This window comes from Pan paniscus, chromosome 13 (assembly GCF_029289425.2).
Source record: "Pan paniscus chromosome 13, NHGRI_mPanPan1-v2.0_pri, whole genome shotgun sequence".
Taxonomy (NCBI): Eukaryota; Metazoa; Chordata; class Mammalia; order Primates; family Hominidae; genus Pan; species Pan paniscus.
Window position 1 is genome coordinate 39,271,191 of NC_073262.2, and position 18,533 is coordinate 39,289,723.

General features: G+C 37.7%; 1 protein-coding gene and 1 non-coding gene across 51 annotated transcripts in view; one reads left to right on the forward strand and one right to left on the reverse strand.

Annotated features, from left to right (window-relative positions):
* The window catches only part of R3HDM1 (R3H domain containing 1), a 190,251-nt gene that overhangs the window by 60,914 nt on the left and 110,804 nt on the right, over positions 1 to 18,533 (reverse strand). For 19 of the 50 annotated variants that reach the window (XR_008624484.2, XM_055108508.1, XM_055108516.1 and 16 more), the window contains 3 exons: positions 14,851 to 14,952; positions 12,816 to 13,124; positions 3,112 to 3,235 (listed from right to left, as the gene is read on the reverse strand). Coding sequence is in view for 49 of the 50 variants with exons in the window: in XM_055108508.1 (XP_054964483.1) it covers positions 3,112 to 3,235; positions 12,816 to 13,124; positions 14,851 to 14,952 (535 nt within the window). In the remaining variant the exon portion in view is untranslated. The remainder of the gene's footprint in view (positions 1 to 3,111; positions 3,236 to 12,815; positions 13,125 to 14,850; positions 14,953 to 18,533) is intronic. The other 31 variants (XM_055108515.1, XM_055108531.1, XM_055108527.1 and 28 more) reach the window with 3 other exon arrangements.
* On the forward strand, positions 7,940 to 8,042 carry LOC112439249 (U6 spliceosomal RNA). Its single transcript, XR_003027531.3, has one exon. It is a non-coding gene; the product is annotated as a U6 spliceosomal RNA (small nuclear RNA).

Sequence of the window (18,533 nt, forward strand, 5' to 3'; positions counted from 1 at the left end):
CAGTTGGGCTTGTTAATTTAGGGCAAAATTTCTTTAAGTTCAAATACAAACATTTAAACATTACTTGTGCCACAGTGAAAAAAAATTGCTCCAAATCTACTAGTGTTTTCATTATTTGGTTGAATAATTAGTTTCACCCTTTTATGTAATTAAAAAAAAACATGCTTCTTGACACTGTGGGGTAAGCAAGTGTTGTTTGACAAGAAATAAAAATATAAGAGATATGAAAAAGTATTTCTCATTTTTAATCAGATTGGGATAGTAGAATGTAGAGAGGTAAGAAAATAAAAACCAAAAGGAAACCCAGAAGTATGTTTCCACATAAAAATGTAAATTATGAGACAGTAATTGCTATATACCTGTAAAAAAACTCAAAAACAATAAACTATCATGTTAATTTCCCAGTACATTTTACTTTTCTACACTAGGGCACATACAAACATAAATGCACACTTTTCTGTTAAGTTTTTTTTTTTTTTTTGAGACAGTCTCACTCTGTTGCCCAGGCTGGAGTGCAGTGGTGCCATCTCAGCTCACTGGAACCTCCACCTCCTAGGTTCAAACGATTCTCCTGCCTCAGCCTCCCGAGTAGCTGGTATTACAGGTGTGCGCCACCATGCCCGGCTAATTTTTTTTGTGTATTTTTAAAGTAGACACAGGGTTTCACAATGTTGGCCAGGCTGGTCTGAAATTCCTGACCTCAGGTGATCCACCCGCCTTGGCCTCCCAGAGTGGTGGGATTACAGGCGTGAGCCACCGCGCCTGGCCTTCTGCAAGTTTTGACATAAAAATTAATGATGAGCTAACTATAAAAAAGTCTTTAGATTATAACTTTTAAAAAAGAGTTCAAATCCCCACTAATTCTATGAAAAGGTTCAATACAATTACCAACACAACAGTTGGCACTGGCCCTGCTGAACTTTTCTTTAAAGGAAAATTTTCTATGATACTTATTAGCATAACAAAATTCCTTTCTCTTTTAGATAAGAATGCTTTGAGGATTTATTCCTTTTATTCTTCAAACTGAATGAGTCAACTAACTTAAGCTGTAAGTTAAGAGGATACTATATAAAACAGCTGAAAGGACAAGTCTAGCTTTTATAAAGTGTTATATTATGACTGACTCATAAGAGTCAAACACAATGTCAAACATTTTTCAAAGACATGATTCTCTTTTTTGTGCCTGTAGCACTACCCAGATGCAACCTGATTTATTGTTTCCTCCTTCTCATCATAACTAGCATCAGAGAAAACCCCACAGTTAAAAATATCACCAATGATAAACACATGCTATCTGTCACATAGATGTTTTCACCTCCAATCAGGCATATTTAGTTGAATTCTATTAAGTGTCATTTTTTTTTTTTTTGGCAGAGAGGCATACATACTAGCACACTAGTCCCAACCTGTGATTGAAAGTGATTTTATAGGCAGTTTGACCATGGACAGGGATAAAAATTTTGCCATGTTGAAGAACAAAATTAGTAAGCTAACACAAACACAGAACAAAGGATTTTTGCTCGCCTTATTAATAGAGTGTACTAATGAATTAAGTTAATTAGTCACACGCAAGGATATTTAAATGAGTAGCATGAAGGTACATTTCTTTATTATGGCATCAGCTACAGTCTGTGTTATAATTTTGGAAGAAAAAAATCAAGAAAAAACACTATGAAAATTCTATTACTTGAGGTCCAGAAAAATTCAGAAAATTGTTTCTGAATAAAACACCAGTGTATATAAAGCTAATGAGCAGTACCACAACCAATGTTCCCACGAATAGAGAATAACTTTTGATACCTTTTGAAATTATATCATATACTAGTTTACATTATTTGACGTGGACTGTATTATTAAATTTTAGGTAGCTTGGAACTAAAATTCTAACTTGGCTAAAATGACCAATGTTTGTATTCAATGTTCTTTGGAAGAACATTTGTCACATGTACAATACAAGGCTAGTAACATACTAAAAAGGGGAGAACCTGTAAACTAACAACGAGACAACTCCTAAGGGTAACAGATTAAGGACCTGGAAGTTATCCTGCATGGCTATGCTAAGCATGAACTATATCTAGCACAGAAAGTTAGTGAATCACGATCACTGAAGACTGCAACAATAAAGAGAAGTATGACTACTATTCATCAGATGGGCAAGTGCAGAGATGCTTCTCCTAAACTGGTGGTAACCCTGACGAGTTTCACACAATATCAAGAGCAGTAAACAGCCTCAGTGGAGGTGGAGGTTATGGGTTCCTCAGTGAGTCACACTCACATAGTCAGGGAGCCTCCAATAGTGATAAGCAGTTAAGAAAGCTCTAAAGAAACCAATGATAAAATTCTACTTCAACTCCTAGAGTTATAAAAGGCTGAATAAATACCTTATTAAACATCTGGGAAGTACACATCTAGGTGAGAAGCATATAGAGAAATGAGTTCATTAAAAAATCAATAAGATAGTTTTATACACTGAGATCAAAATTGTTTTCACTGAATGCTTGAAGAAAATCTGCAAAGTGCTAAAACAAAAACGATGCTGAGTTTTAATAAATTTCATTTAAGTGGCCTTAGATTGTATTTGGTTTAAAAATACTTTTCACTATCAATCAATAAACTGAAAAGCAAAACACAGAAAATATGCTAAGTACATCATTTCTTTTAAAGGCATGCCTACTAAGAGATCAAAATATCATCCCTAGACTAGGGTTCTCAATCCAAGTTAGGTGGTTTTGATCTTTGCTTCTGGTTAGCCATTCATAAGTCACCTTGCCTCGCCTTGCCTCTCTTTTGCTGTTACCATAGGTGATTTATCAGGCTGCAAAGACAGTTTCAATCTCAATGGCAGTGAGAGATGGCAGCCACTTAACAAACTGCTTAAGATATTCCCAGTACAGCTCCCAACCCTTTAGCATGTAGACGTGACACTGTGGTATTTTCCAGAGGATGCTAAGATTTGCTCACTCTTTTAATCTCATTGGTTTGCAAACTCATATGTATGAACATATTCGAGATCCTGAGAGACTGAGTAGGTACTATCTTAAGAGCAACACTGAAATAGAAGATGGAAAAAAAGCGTGGCTCAGAAGTTATGACATAAGAAACACAACTCACCTGTCTGCTGCGCAGGTTGTGGCAGTGGTTGGTTTAGATGTGAATTGTAATGAACAGAAGGGACTGGGCGATACTGAGGTTGGCTGGAGTGATAGTGGCCTGGAGCGCAATAACAGGCTGGCATCTAGGATCATAAATATTGCGGGAAAAAATCAATTTTACTTGCATTACATATGTTTTTCTGTGAGGAAGATCAGAGTTTAATGAGTAATAATTCTTTTCAGCACTGATCATTGGAAAACTGATTTTTCTTAAATTTAACTGAAATTAAAAAAAATTCAAACAAAGTATGCATAAAAATATAACTAATGTGTCATCAATCATATTTAGATTTTAATTTTTTTGCCATATTTGCTTCAGCTCTCTCTCATACAAAACCAAACATTACTGAATTAGCTAAAGACTCACCCTATTTCCTTTACTCTAACTTCCATAGAAGCCATTATTCTGTAGTTGGTGATTTTACTATACAGTATATATCTATTTACTATATATCTATTATCCATACATGTATTATTATTTTATTTATTTTTAGGTTTTTTTTTTTTTGAGGTGGAGTCTCATTCTGTCGCCCAGGTTGGAGTGTAGTGCTGCCATCTTGGCTCACTGCAACCTCCGCCTCCCAGGTTCAAATGATTCTCCTGCCTCAGCCTCCCAAGTAGCTGGGATTACAGGCATGTGCCACCATGCCCAGCTAATTTTTGTATTTTCAGTAGAGATGGGGTTTCACCGTGTTGGCCAGGCTGGTCTCAAACTCCTGACCTCAAGTGATCCGCCCACTTCAGCCTCCCAAAGTGCTGGGATTACAGGCATGAGCCACTGAGCCTGGGCGAGTATTTTAAAAATCCAAATGTCCAAAATCTGAAATGCTCCAAAATCTTTAACTTTCTGAGTACCAACATGATGCCAAAAGCATCATGTCATGTCAGTACTCAAAAAGAAACTCCACACCTGACCTCATGTGACAGGTTACAGTCAAAACTTTACATCATGCATGAAATTATTTAAAATATGGCTTATATTACCTTAAGGCTATGTGTATAAGATGTATATGAAACACAAGTGAACTTGGTTTTAGACTTTGGGCCCTATCCCAAGATATCTCATTGTATATATGCAAATATTCCAAAATCCCCCCCCAAAAAACCCAAAAAACTGAAACTTCTGGTCCCAGGCTTTTCAAATAAGGGAAACTCAACTACATATAACTTCATGAAACTCATTTTGCAATTCATGTTGTTTTTGAGACATCTTTCTTTATTGAAACATATACAGCTAGCTCATTCAATTTAACTGCTAAACAACATTCATTGTATAAACTACTTTATCCACTCCCACATTAATGCACAGTTATACTGGTTCCATTCTTTAATTTTTCTCGTACAGTCATGTATCACAAAGTGACATTTTGGTCAATGATAGATTGCATATATGATGGTGGCCCCCTAAGATTATAAAGGAGTTGAAAAATTCCTATCACCCAGTGATGTCATAGCACAATACATCACTCACATGTCTGTAGTCCTACTGTGCTAGCAGTTGTTTAAAAGTATAGCAGACAGTATATAAATAAGACTTGGTAATGATAATAAATGGCTGTTATTGGTTTATGTATTTACAATATTTTTAACTATTATTTCAGAATGTAGTCCTTCTGGGCTGGGTATGGCAGCTGACGCCTGTAATCCCAGCACTTTGGGAGGCTGAGGCGGGAGGATCGCTTGAGCCCAGGAGTTTGAGATCTGGCTGGGCCACATAGTGAGACCCTATCACTACTGAAAATTTAAAAATTAGCTAGGTGTGGAGGTGCACACGCCTGTAGTCCTGTATACTCAGGGGCTGAGATTGGGGATTACTTGAACCCAGGAGGTCACAGCTGCAGTGAGCAGTGATTGCACCACTGCACTCCAGCCTGAGTGACAGAGGCAAGAGCCTGTCTTAAAAAAAAAAAAAAAGAATGTAGTCCTGCTACTTATTAAAAACTACAAAACAGATTCAGGGCCAGGGGCAGGGGCTCACACCTGTAATCCTAGCACTCTGGGGAGGCTCAGGTGGGTGGATCACTTGAGCTCAGGAGTTCAAGACCAGCCTGGGCGACATGGTGAAACCCTGTCTCTACAAAAAATACAAAAATTAGCCAGGTGTGATGTGCGTGTCTGTAGTCCCAGCTACTTGGGGGGCTGAGGTGGGAGAATTGCTTGAATCTGGGAGGTTGAGGCTTCAGTGAGCCAAGATCGTGCCATTGCATTCCAGCCTGGGTGACAAAGTGAGACTCTGTCTCAAAAAACAAAAAACAACTCCAAACCAAACACACACACACACACACACACACACACACACACACACACACACACAGACTCAGGTAGGTCTTTCAGGAGGTATTTCAGAAGAAGGCATTGTTATCATAGGAGATGACAGCTCTACATAGGAGATGACAGCTCCATGTGTGTTACTGCCTCTGAAGACCTTCTAGAGGGACAAGATGTGGAGGTGGAAGACAATGATGCTGATAATCCTGAAATGCGTAGGCCTAGGCTAATATGCACGTTTGCACCTTAGTTTTTAATTAAAAAAAATTAAAAAGAAAGAAAATTTAAAAATTCATAAAAGAAAACTTTAGAATAAGGATATAAAGAAAATATTTTTGTAGAGCTGTATGGTGTATTTGTGTTTTAAGCTGTTTTATTACATAAGAATAAAAAAGTGAAAAGAATTAAAAAGTTTATAAAGTTATTGTAAGCTAAGGTTAATTACTGAAGAAAGAAAAATGTATTAAATAAATTAGGTGTAGCCTAATTTAAGAGTGTTTATGAAGTCTACAGTAGTAAAATGTCCCAGGCCTTCACATTCACTGACTCACCTAGAACAACTTACAGTCCTGCAAGCTGCATACATGGTTAAGTGCACTATATCGGTGTTCCATTTAAAAAAATCTTTTGGCCGGGCACAGTTGCTCACACCTGTTAATTCCAGCACTTCTGAAGGCCGAGGCGGGCAGATCACGAGGTCAGGAGTTTGAGATCAGCCTGGCCAGCAAAGTGAAACCCCGTCTCTACTAAAGATACAAAAAATTAGCCGGGCGTGGTGGCACGCGCCTTGTAGTCTCAGGTACTCGGGGGGCTGAGGCAGAAGAATCACTTGAACCAGGGAGGCGGAAGTTGTGGTGAGCTGAGATCATACCACTGAACTCCAGCCTGGCGGCAGAGCGAGACTCCGTCTCAAAAAAGAAAAAAACAAAACAAAAAACCACAAAACTTTTATATCATATTTTTACTGTACCTTTTCTATGTTTACATATATTTAGATGCACAAATACTTCCCATTGTGATATAATTGCCTACAGTATTTAGTACAGTAACATGTTGCATAGGTTTGTAGCTTGTAGGCTATACCATATAACCTAGGTGTGTAGAGGGCTACACCATCAAGGTGTGTGTAAATACACTTTGTGACATTCACACAATGACAAAACCCACTAGAGATAAATTTCTCAGAATGTATCTCTATCATTAAATGATGCATGACCATATTTCTAATGCAAATTAAAATGCCATCAAGACCATCTTCATTTATTTTTCCTTCCAGAGCTATTAGTATTAGTAATGAAGTTCTCTTAATCTGACCTAGTTTGGGGTGAAGAATAAATACCTAATCCAGTATTACAGAAGTATGTGGGTAAGTTAACTTTAACAGTGTCATGGGCTCACTCACATTCTGCTCTTCTGATTGGGTTATCTGTAAAAAGAACAGAGATCTGTGGAGATTTTAAAGAGTGCTCATCTCATCTGAAAACCAGCCAGGCATAATATTCCTAGGTTAGTTTTTAGCCAAGAATCACTCAAGTTTACCGTAGATCTCCTGTCTTTGAAGCATTAACATAGACACAATACATATGGGATCCCTTAACTGTTCCTGGAGGTATCAGAAAGTAATCTAAATCCTGAGTTTAGGTATTTTCCTTTAATTAAAAAACGTATCTTTTTTTTTTTTTTTTTGAGACAGAGTATTGCTCTGTCTCCCAGGCTGGAGTGAAGTGGCTCAATCTCAGCTTACTGCAACCTCCACCTTCCAGGTTCAAGCAATTATCCTGCCTCAGTCTCCCGAGTAGCTGGGATTACAGGTGCCCGCCACCACACCTGGCTAATTTTTTTTTTTTTTGGTATTTTTAGTAGAGATGGGATTTCACCATGTTGGCCAGGCTGGTTTTGAACTCCTGACCTCAAGTGATCCGTACATCTCAGCCTCCCAAAGTGCTAGGATTACAAGCTTGAGCCACTGTGCCTAGCCAATATCTCTCTCTCTTTTTTTAATTGAGATGGAATCTTGCTCTGTGGCCCAGAAGTGCAGTGGCACGATCTCAGCTCACTGCAACCTCTGCTGCCCGGGTTCAAGCAATTCTTGTGCCTCAGCCTCCCAAGGCAGCTGGGATTATAGGCACCCACCACCAGGTCCGGCTAATTTTTTTTTTGTATTTTTAGTAGAGATGGGGTTTCGCCACATTGGCCAGGCTGGTCTCGAACTCCTGACCTCAAGTGATCCGCGTGCCTCGGCCTCCCAAAGTGCTGGGATTACAGGCGTAAGCCACTGTGCCCGGCTGCCAATATCTCTTTTAAGGCAAAAATTATTAACACTATTTTTGGTATATAATATATAGAGATGCAATGTATATGGCAACAACAGCAAAAGGACGGAGAGAATGTAAATGGAATTATACTGTTATAAGGCTGCTACATTTTACTTGAAATTTCAATATTAACTTGAAGTAGATTTTGATAAGGTAAAGGTACGTAACACATTCCCTAGAAAAACACACACATTCAGAAAATTCAAGGGGATGTACCTAAAAAGACAAAATTGGAACAATACAGAGAAGATTAGCATGGCCCCTGCACAAGGATGACACGGAAATTCGTAAAGCATTCAATATTATAAAAAAAAAAGTTCAAATAATATAAAATGCAGGAAAGTAGAATAAAATACAGACAGGGCAAATAAAAAAATAGCAATGTGGCATACCTGAATCTAACCATGTCAAAAATATATTAAATTTAAAGGGTCTAATGACACTCCAATCACTGTATAAAGAGGCAGAACCCAACTAATAACCATAAATGAAAGACACTTTAAATATAGGGGTTGCAAGTAAGATAGAAAAAGATCTACCATTTAAATGTTACTCAAAAGAAAGACACTATAATGTCAGATAAAATAGGTTTCAAGAAATACTATTAGAGACAGAGAAAAATGTATGTATGAGTCAATATATCAGGAAGACATGATAAATATAAATTGTTTAATATAGCTTCAAATACTATAAAAAACTGATAGAACTTAAAAGGGAGATGGACAAATCCCAAAACAATAGAATATGAAATCAATGATGACCACAGTAAACGAAAAAACATCCCATGCTCATTTAAGACTGGAAAACTTAGTATTGTTAACATGGCAATAATATCAAAGAGACCTACATATTCCACGCAATACCTATCAACACTCCAAAGGTCTTTTTTTGCAGAAACAGAAAAGCCCATTCTCAAATCATATGGAATTGCAAGGAGCCTAAATACTAAAAACAATTTTGAAAAAGAACAGAGTAGGCCGGGTGTGGTGGCTCACATCTGTAATCCCAGCACTTTGGGAGGCTGAGGCGGGCGGATCACGAGGTCAGGAGATCGAGACTACCGTGAAACCCCATCTCTACTAAAAATACAAAAAATTAGCCGGGCGTGGTGGCGGGCACCTGTAGTCCCAGCTACTCGGGAGGCTGAGGCAGGAGAATGGCGTGAACCTGGGAGGCGGAGCTTGCAGTGAGCCGAGATCGCGCCACTGCACTCCAGCCTGGGCGACAGAGCAAGACTCCATCTCAAAAACAACAACAACAACAACAACAAAAACAAAAAAAAAGAAAAAGAAAAAGAACAGAGTAGGAGTACTCACTCTTCCCATTTTTAAAAGTGACTACAAAGCCACAGCAATCAAAACAATGTAGTACTGGCAAAAGGATAGAAATACATAATGGGGTAAGGTGAGAGCCCAGGAAAAAACCCTTACATTTATGGTCAAAGGATATTCGACAAGGATTCCAAGGTTATTTAATGGGGAAAGAAAAGTATCTTCAACAAATAATGCTAGAATTACTAGATATATACTTGAAAAAGAATGAAGATGAACTCTTGCCTCACGCCATATTCAAAAATTAACTCAAAATGGATAAATGACCTAGGAGCTAAAAACATAAAGCACTTAAAAGACAGGATAACCAATTCTTAGATAAGACACCAAAAGCACAAGCAATAAAAGAAAAAATGGATAAAGTGAACTTTACCAAAATTAAAAAACTTTTGTCCATCAAAGAACATTATTAAGAAACTAAAAAGACAATTTTACAGAATGAGTGAAAATAATTGCATATCACTTATCTGACAAGGGTCTAGTATCCAGAACACATAAAGAACTCTAAGCTCAATAACAAAAAGACAAATACACACACACACACACACACTTTATATACACACATACTCCAAAAAACTGAAAACAGATATTAAAAAAATACATGTACCTACATATTCAAAACAGCACTATTTACAGAAACAAAAGATGAAAACATTCCAAATTTTGGCCAGGTGCGGTGGCTCATGCCTGTAATCCCAGCACTTTGGGAGGCCGAGGCGGGAGGATCACTTGCGGTCAGGAGTTTGAGACCAGCCTGGCCAACATGGTGAAACCCCGTCTCTACTAAAAATACAAAAATTAGTTGGGCATGGTGGCTCAAGCCTGTAATCCCAGCTACTCGGGGGGCTGAGGCAGGAGAATCGCTTGAATGTGGCAGGCGGAGGTTGCAGTGAGCTGAGATTGCACCACTGCATTCCAGCCTGGGCAACAAAAAGAGACTCTGTCTCAACAACAACAACAACAACAACAACAACAACAACGAAAGAAAACATTCCAAATTTCAATTAATGGATAAAAAGGGAAAGAATGAATAGTGTGAACAGATTTTTAAGTGTGAATACATTTTAAGTATGAATAGTGTGCCACTGTGTGTGTGTGTTTGTGTGTGTGTGTGTGCCTATGCTATGATGTGGATGAACTTTGAAAATATTATGTTAAATGAATGAAGTCAGACACAAAAGGTAACATGTTGCCTGATTCCATTAATATGAAGTATTCAGAATAGGTAAAACCATAGGAGACAGAAGCAGATTGGTGGTTGCCAGGGGCTGGGAAATGGAGGAACAAGTAGCAACTGCCTAACAGATATGGGGTTTCCTTTTAGAGTGATGAAAATGTTTTGGAACCAAACAGAAGTGGTGGTTGTACAACACTGTGAATATGTACTAAATGCAACTAAAATGTTCACATAAAAATGGTTAAATGATTAATTTTATATTATGTGAATTTCAATAAAAAAATCAAAATGCCCTGCCCCACAAAAGAACCCTGAACAAAAAACCACACAACACTAAAATATTAGAACACAAATTCTCGGCTCACTGCAACCTCCGCCTACTGGGTTCAAATAATTCTCCTGCCTCACGCTACCGAGTAGCTAGGATTACATGTGCGCACCACTACACCCAGCTAATTTTTGTATTTTTATTAGAGATGGGGTTTCACCATGTTGGCAAAGCTGGTCTCAAACTCCTGACCTCAAGTGATATGCCCACCTTGGCCTCCCAAAGTGCTGGGATTACAGGCATAAGCCACTGTGTCTGGCCCAAAACCCTGAAATCTTAAAAGAGTAAGCTCTCTGACCACATGTAATTAAAACAGAAATCAATAACAAAGGTATTTAGAAAGCCCCTAAGTATTTGGAAATTAAATAACATACTTCTAAGTAAGTCATGGGTCATAAAAAATCCTCTCAAAAGAGAAAACATTTTAAACTAAATAATAACTAACATACTACATATCCAAATTTGTGGATAGCACCAAAATGGTGCTTAGAAATTTGCAGCATTAAAAAAAAAGAAAAAAAGAAATTTATAGCATTAAAAACTTCTATTAGAAGAAAAATCTAAAATCACTGAAAATAAAATCATAAAAATTAATGAAACCTTTGTTCTTTTTTGAGATGGAGTCTTGCTCTGTTGCAGACTGGAGTGCAGTGGCTCAATCTCAGCTCACTGCAAGCTGCATGTGCCAGGTTCAAGTGATTCTCCTGCCTCAGCCTCTCCAGTAGTTGGGATTACAGGCGTGCACCACCACGCCCAGCTAATTTTTGTATTTTCAGTAGAGAAGGGGTTTCATCATGTTGGCCAGGCTGGTCACGAACTCCTGACCTCAAGTGATTCGCCTGCCTCACTCAGCCTCCCAAAGGGCTGGGAATGCAAGTGTAAGCCACCATGTTTGGCCTGTGTTTTTTTTTTTTTTTTTTAAGAACATCAAAAGACTTGATAAATCAACTGGCTAAATTAATAAAAAACAAAAAAGAGAGAGCAAAATTACCAATACCAAGAAATAAAAAGGGGATACCACTAAGATCCTAAAAACATTAAAAGCATAAGGGGATATTAAGAACAATTTTATGACAACAAATTTGAAACATGAAACGGAAACAAAGTATGAAATTTAGTCCAAAGAGAAAAAGAGAACTGGAATCGTTTTATATCTACTAAGAAATTAAATTTGTAATTTAAAAACCTTCCCTGCAAAAAATCTACAGCTTTAGATGAATTCATTGGTGAATTCTGGCAAACATGTGAGAAGAAATAACATCAATCCTACATAAACACCATCAGAAAATAAAGGAGGAGGGAACAATGCCCAACTCATTTTAAGGCTACTACCATGCGGATAGTACAACCAAAAATATTACAAGCAAACTGCAGACCAATGTCCTTCATGAACATAGATGCAAAAATCTTTAACAAATATTAGCAAACTGAATCCCACAATATATAAGAAGGATACTACATCATAACCAAGTGGGGTCTGTTTCAGAAATTAAAAGTTAGTTAAATATTCAAAAGTTTCGCTACATTGCCCAGGCTGGTCTCCAACTCCTAGGCTCAAGCCCAGCCTTGTGAGTCAGCCTCAGCCTCACAAAGTGCTGGGATTACAGGCGTGAGCCACTGTGCCCAGTCTTACCATTTTATTTTTACAGTGGATTTACACTTTATTGTGTTTCCCTTAGGTTAGTTTTTTTTTTTTTGAGACGGAGTCTTGCTCTGTCTCCCAGGTTGGAGTGCAGTGGCGCGATCTCGGCTCACTGCAAGCTCCGCCTCCCAGGTTCACGCCATTCTCCTGCCTCAGCCTCCCAAGTAGCTGGGACTACAGGCGCCCGCCAACACGCCCGGCTAATTTTTTGTATTTTTAGTAGAAACGGGGTTTCACCGTGTTAGCCAAGATGGTCTCGATCTCCTGACCTCGTGATCCGCCCGTCTCGGCCTCCCAAAGTGCTAGGATTACAGGCGTGAGCCACCGCGCCCGGCCTAGGTTAGTTTTTTAGAAACCCATACCTCTCAGAAAAAAAACCCCTCAAAGCTCACATACTTTACTAACCAACTGGAGCATTTACCTGTCATATGGTTGCTTAGCATGTGCGTGAAAATCTCCAGAGGCGGAAAGATGAGTATATGCTTTGTTTATATACTCTCACAAATTCTCTTCATGAGAATTTAAAAATAAGTTCTTTGAAGTTAAAACTGATCTTAAGTGAGAGGTTTCCACAAGAAAGAAAAGGTTAAAAAGCAATATACCTGTGGTGATGGCTGCTGAATATATCCCTGCTGCTGGAGCACAGGCTGGCTGACAGGATGACCAGAGGCAGGATATCCAGCAGTAGGGACTGGCTGCCCAGGTGGTAGGGGAGGAGGAGGAGGTGGTGGTGGTGGTGGTGGCGGTGGAGGAGGATGTGGTGGAGGGGCTGCTGTCATGATATAACCAGACTGCTGTGGAGACTGAAGAACCACAGTGGACTGGAACATGGCGGCATGAGGGTCAGAACCATCAGCAGATGGCTGGCGAGCAAGACTCATGTGGCTAAACTGAGACCCTAGGTTATCCTGCTAAAAAAGGAAGAAGTCAAAAATTAGTAAGCCTTCTACACATAGGCCAAACTTATCAAAGAAAAATACTTCCTATTTTTAAATAAGATGCAATACTACACATTATGGAAATTATATATATCAACAACAGCAATTATGTAATAGGGTAAAGCTTCAAAAAAATGACAACTCTATTGTTGAATATTATAAATTATAAATTATTTAAAAAATATATCTAGTGGGGATGTACAGCATGCAGAAAAGAGTAGGGTACAACATTTCACATTAAAAAATGAAGACATTTATTTAAATGAAGATGAAAGCAACATTAGAATGTAGAAGTGAAATTGGCCAAGTTCATATTATACAATTAATATTTTCTGAAAGGACTTCAAAGACCAAGCAATGAGCAAGGTACTAATTAGTATTTGCTTTAAACTATCTCCCCTCTTCCTAGAAGGCAAAATGCAAATTCTATGCATTTTTGTATCCCTAACCACGAAAATTATTTGCAGAAATTAAATATATAAAATCCACTACAGTCCTTTCTCTAATCTTTCTAAAAATAATTTGGCCATACATTCCATTCTTCCCTTGTGTTTTTCAGTCTGTTCTGGAAGTCAGATAATTTGACAAATGTAATTCAAATGACAGTTTCCTATGCTTTTACTAAATGGTGCCCTACCAAGACAAGGGTTATGATTTATGTGCTATCTGACAAACATTTCTCTAATTCAGCAGGATAAGGACCAGCTCTTATTGTTCCAGAAAAATATCACTGAAATGATTATATAGGGTTAAAATGCTCCCTGTTCCCAAGAAACCACAGACTGGCAATAAAATATACCACATTTTGTTAAAAGGTCAACACTGAAAAAAATGACTTACAAAATTGTGGCAATTGAGTCATCATATCAAAGTTGACATGTCTGCAGTTTCTAGATCTGCTGGATTTTCCAAAGTAAATTAAGGCTATGGAGAAGATAAAGGACTGAAAGGAGATGCCTGATTTAATGATTGAAAATATATGGTTTTTCTCTTCCCCAACTGTCACTCTGACACTTTAACACTATTAGCCTAATTCAGTGAATGGTGTCAAAAGGAAAAAAAATGTACCTATGAACTATAATTTCAATGTTATATGATCAAATATTGTTAACAGAAGTACCATAATTGTATACCACTCTCAGAGTCACCTTGGAAAAAAGTCATTTTCTTATTCCAATAAAAATTGGGGCATACTTTGGATAGAAGAAAGTATCATTACTTTACAGTCACAGATTAAATATCCAGAAATCTTCTTAGAAAATATACTTAGAAGTCCTCTGTAGCTGTAAGCTACAACTCACCCTAAGAACTGGTAGTGGGTCTACTGGAGCTACAGTGTTGGGGAGAAAATAGAATGCCTAAACCCAGATGAAAGCTGCCATCCCAGGGCAGCACAGATCCTACAGTGGCCTCAATGAGAAAGTTGCTAAAACATCTTAGGACTAGAATAATCAACCTGAAAATTCTTTCGTTATGAAAAAGCAGGAAAAGGTTAAACAATCACCATAATAAGCCACTATAACCAATATTTTATGGAATAAATTATTTCTAGTATGAATTAGAAATACTTTGTTTAGATACATATGTAAACCTGACCCAAAAAAATCACAAAAGATCATATTACATTAATAACACTCTTGAGCATTCTTCACACATCCACCCACAGAAACAACACAGGAGGTGAATAGAGATATAGTACCACGGAGTATTGCTGGGTGGGTGACACTGGCAGGAGCGGGGATGGGTAAGGGGCTGTAGAGTACTGAACAGGCTGTGAAGAGGACTGCAGAGGACGAACAGGCTAAAGAATAACAGGTTGGCAAACAATGTTAATGTCAGAATAAAACGTTAGAAGAATTGCATAAAACGGAAATTTACACTTTTTTGGCAATAGCTTTAACTACATTTATAAAGTCATTTAAAATATAACAACATAGGAAACAACAAAAACAATACAAAGTGAAGCAACTCTAATACAGTAAAACTTTCAAAAACATGTACGCCTGAATTTATTACATAATTAGGAGAATAATTTTTTGCAATAAAATATTTCTTTATTATAGATTAATGGGAACAGGTGATTTAGGCATTTTGAATCCTATTATTTAACCAAGACCCCCGGGTTAAGTCAGTAAAAGCAAAACTACTTCTCATTATTTCCTGGTTTTATGAAAGGGTTGCCCTATTTTGCAGTATAACACTAAATTATAAAAGAAAAACTTCATTCTTACTATCAGAGAGTAATAACTTACACAATAACTATTCCAATTACCCTACTGATAAGGTGAAATTAAGCAGTCTTTTGGGACCAAAGCCCCTAACTTTTAGCAATTTTATAAGAAAAATGCTCTGGGTAAAAAAATATATCCGAGCACTTCGGGAGGCCGAGGCGGGTGGATCACGAGGTCAGGAGATTGAGACCATCCTGGCTAACATGGTGAAACCCCGTCTCTACTAAAAAATACAAAAAATTAGCCGGGCACGGTGGCGGGCGCCTGTAGCCCAGCTACTCGGGAGGCTGAGACAGGAGAATGGCGTGAATCCAAGAGGCGGAGTTTGCAGTGAGCCGAGGTCGCGCCACTGCACTCCAGCCTGGGCGCCAGAGGGAGACTCCGTCTAAAAACAAAACAAAACAAAACAAAACAAACAAACAAAAAAAACCCCAAATATATATATATGGTGGGAACTATTAAGAATAATAGCCTAAGGAACAACAAACACATATATACATACAGACACATGCACACACACACAAACACCTCTTTTATATAAGGAAGATAAACACTTTCTTTGTAATTAAACACATTTCTATTAAGATAGTACATGTTAGGAGCTGAGAAACTAGTTACTTAAAATCTCTGGCCATTAATGAAATACTGAGTTTCAGGAAAAAAAGGGTTTTATGTTTCCCAGGGGCACTCAAACACAGGTTTTTTTTTTTTTTTTTTTTTAAAGTTGTAATCACTTTTCAATCTTGGGAATACAGCTGGTCATCCACAAACTAAAATTGCATCTGTTTAATTTTCTCATATTTATACTGTTTATTACAAAAACGGTAATATACATATTGGCTTAAAGACTATAGCAACCCACTTTACAGAAGGCAGTTAGACTAAGGTAAATTAAGTGACTTGTAGACAGCCACCTAAGCAAGTAGATGAGGAACCCAGGGAATCTTACTTGATGAAAACTCTTAGTTAAAATGTATATTCATGCATCTCCTTCTGAACAATATCTCTGCATATTGTCTTCAGAGACAATACTTTAAAAATGTTAGATAAACTAATGGAATTCAGATTGTTCAGGCAATAATTTAAATAGAGAACTTCTATGTCAACTAAGATAGACATTGTTTGTCTATGACATCATAGATAGATAATAATGATTTGAGTTGCACTTTTACCACAAAATCAACACAACGGTTTCTAAAAAACAAAAGCTTAGATAAGCTTAAAAGAAAGCAAAAAAATCTATAATTAAAGCATTAAAAAAATCTTTCAGTAAAAGCTGAAAGATCTATGAAGTAGCCTCTGGTTCCTCACAAAACTCATGGCTAGAAATAAGTGAGCTTCCTAACAGATGATAGTACATATTATACTACATGAGGTGCCATAGCTTTAGAACTCTCAAGAACAAGCTACTTGATGTGTTATTAAGTCAGATAACCATTAAGACATAACTTTCAGATGACTTGATCTCCTATGTGTCAGATGAAACAAAAGTTTTAGTCAGCTGGGGGATTAAGGAAAGTACTATGAGCACCAAGGGTATGAATTAATGTCTTCCCGAATTTCAGAGAGTAATGAAAAAAACTGTGGGCTAGAAGATTGATTGATGAAAGTGAAATTCTGACACCATTTAGGGAAGAAAGAGCCTTAGCACATCCTTTTCCTACTTGAATTGCAACTGGCTGCAAAACAACATCCACCTAAAGTAATTGGTTTTACGTTAGGTCTAAGAAAAGTAGCCCTTCTGAAGGCTTTGGAAATCATAGCATTATTTTGTTTGGTTATTTGCAATCTCATTGATAAATTATTTCAGATTGTGCAAAAGGTATTCATTGAGAATCACTTTTGAGTCTCTGTTTCTGGATCTGATGATGCATTATCTGAACTTGGAGCAATGCTAGAAAAATAAGTTATGAAATTTGATGAATATCCCAAGAATTCCAATTATAGCTCATTAAAGCATCTGTTTCTAAACTAGGTGGCCTACATCTTCATTTAGAACTGTCTCTTATCACTAAATCAGACAAAGTTCTAAGAGATAATAATCTGAAATATATAATCACAGATAAATCCCAGAGTTTTTAAAAGTTGCCAGATTAACATTATTTCCACTGAAATTTAAATAAAAATGAAACCAAATGAAAATTAGTGTTTTAAAGCTCCTGGTAAAATACATGGCACTGCAAAGACAACTACATGACAGCATAATAAAGAGGAAACTCTTTGGGACCAAGCTGACTGAAGCCAAGGCAGAGAAAGCCAGGGAAGAAGTTTTATGCGAGCTTATTGTATGTAACCAAATGGGATTGGGAAGGGAATATGGGAGTCTGTGGAAATAGTTTTAGGCAATCTCTTCTACATACATTAACTGATTTCTATGGTCTTAGAAGTATATCCATAACTTGTAAGTTCTTCTTTTTAAAAAACTGCCTTGCCCAGTATTAGGAGTCTTAATTGCCAGAAGTACAATTATTTTTTATGACTTTCACACCATTAAATAATGTAATTAAACTTGTATGTTCTTCAACCCTGCAATACAAATATCATTTGTGAGCAAAATTAATGAAATTTCTCCAGTTCAAGTTTATCATCATACTTCTTCTTCTTCTTTTTTTTTTTTTTTTAAAGGGATACTCACTTATTTATTTAATTTTTTTTTTTTTTTTTTGAGACGGAGTCTCACTCTGTTACCCAGGCTGGAGTGCAGTGGCCTGATCTCGGCTCACTGCAGCCTCCCGGGTTCAAGTGATTCTCCTGCCTCAGCCTCCTGAGTAGCTGAGACTATAGGTGCATACCACCACACCCGACTAATTTTTGTATTTTTAGTAGAGACGGGGGTTTCACCATTTGGGCCAGGCTGGGCTCGAACTCCTGACCTCAGGTGATCTGCCTGCCTCGGCCTCCTAAAGTGCTGGGATTACAGGTGTGAGCCAACGCGCCAGGCCCATCATACTTCTTTCATACAAAATCACTCTGCATGTTTTCACCAATGGAATACTGAGTCTTGCAGGGAAAAAGAGGTATAACTAACTACAGAAACTTTGATATGTTAAACAATCTTTACAAGTTAGAATAGGCCGGGTGCAGTGGCTCATGCCTGTAATCCCAGCACTTTGGGAGGCCGAGGTGGGTGGATCACGAGGTCAGGAGATCG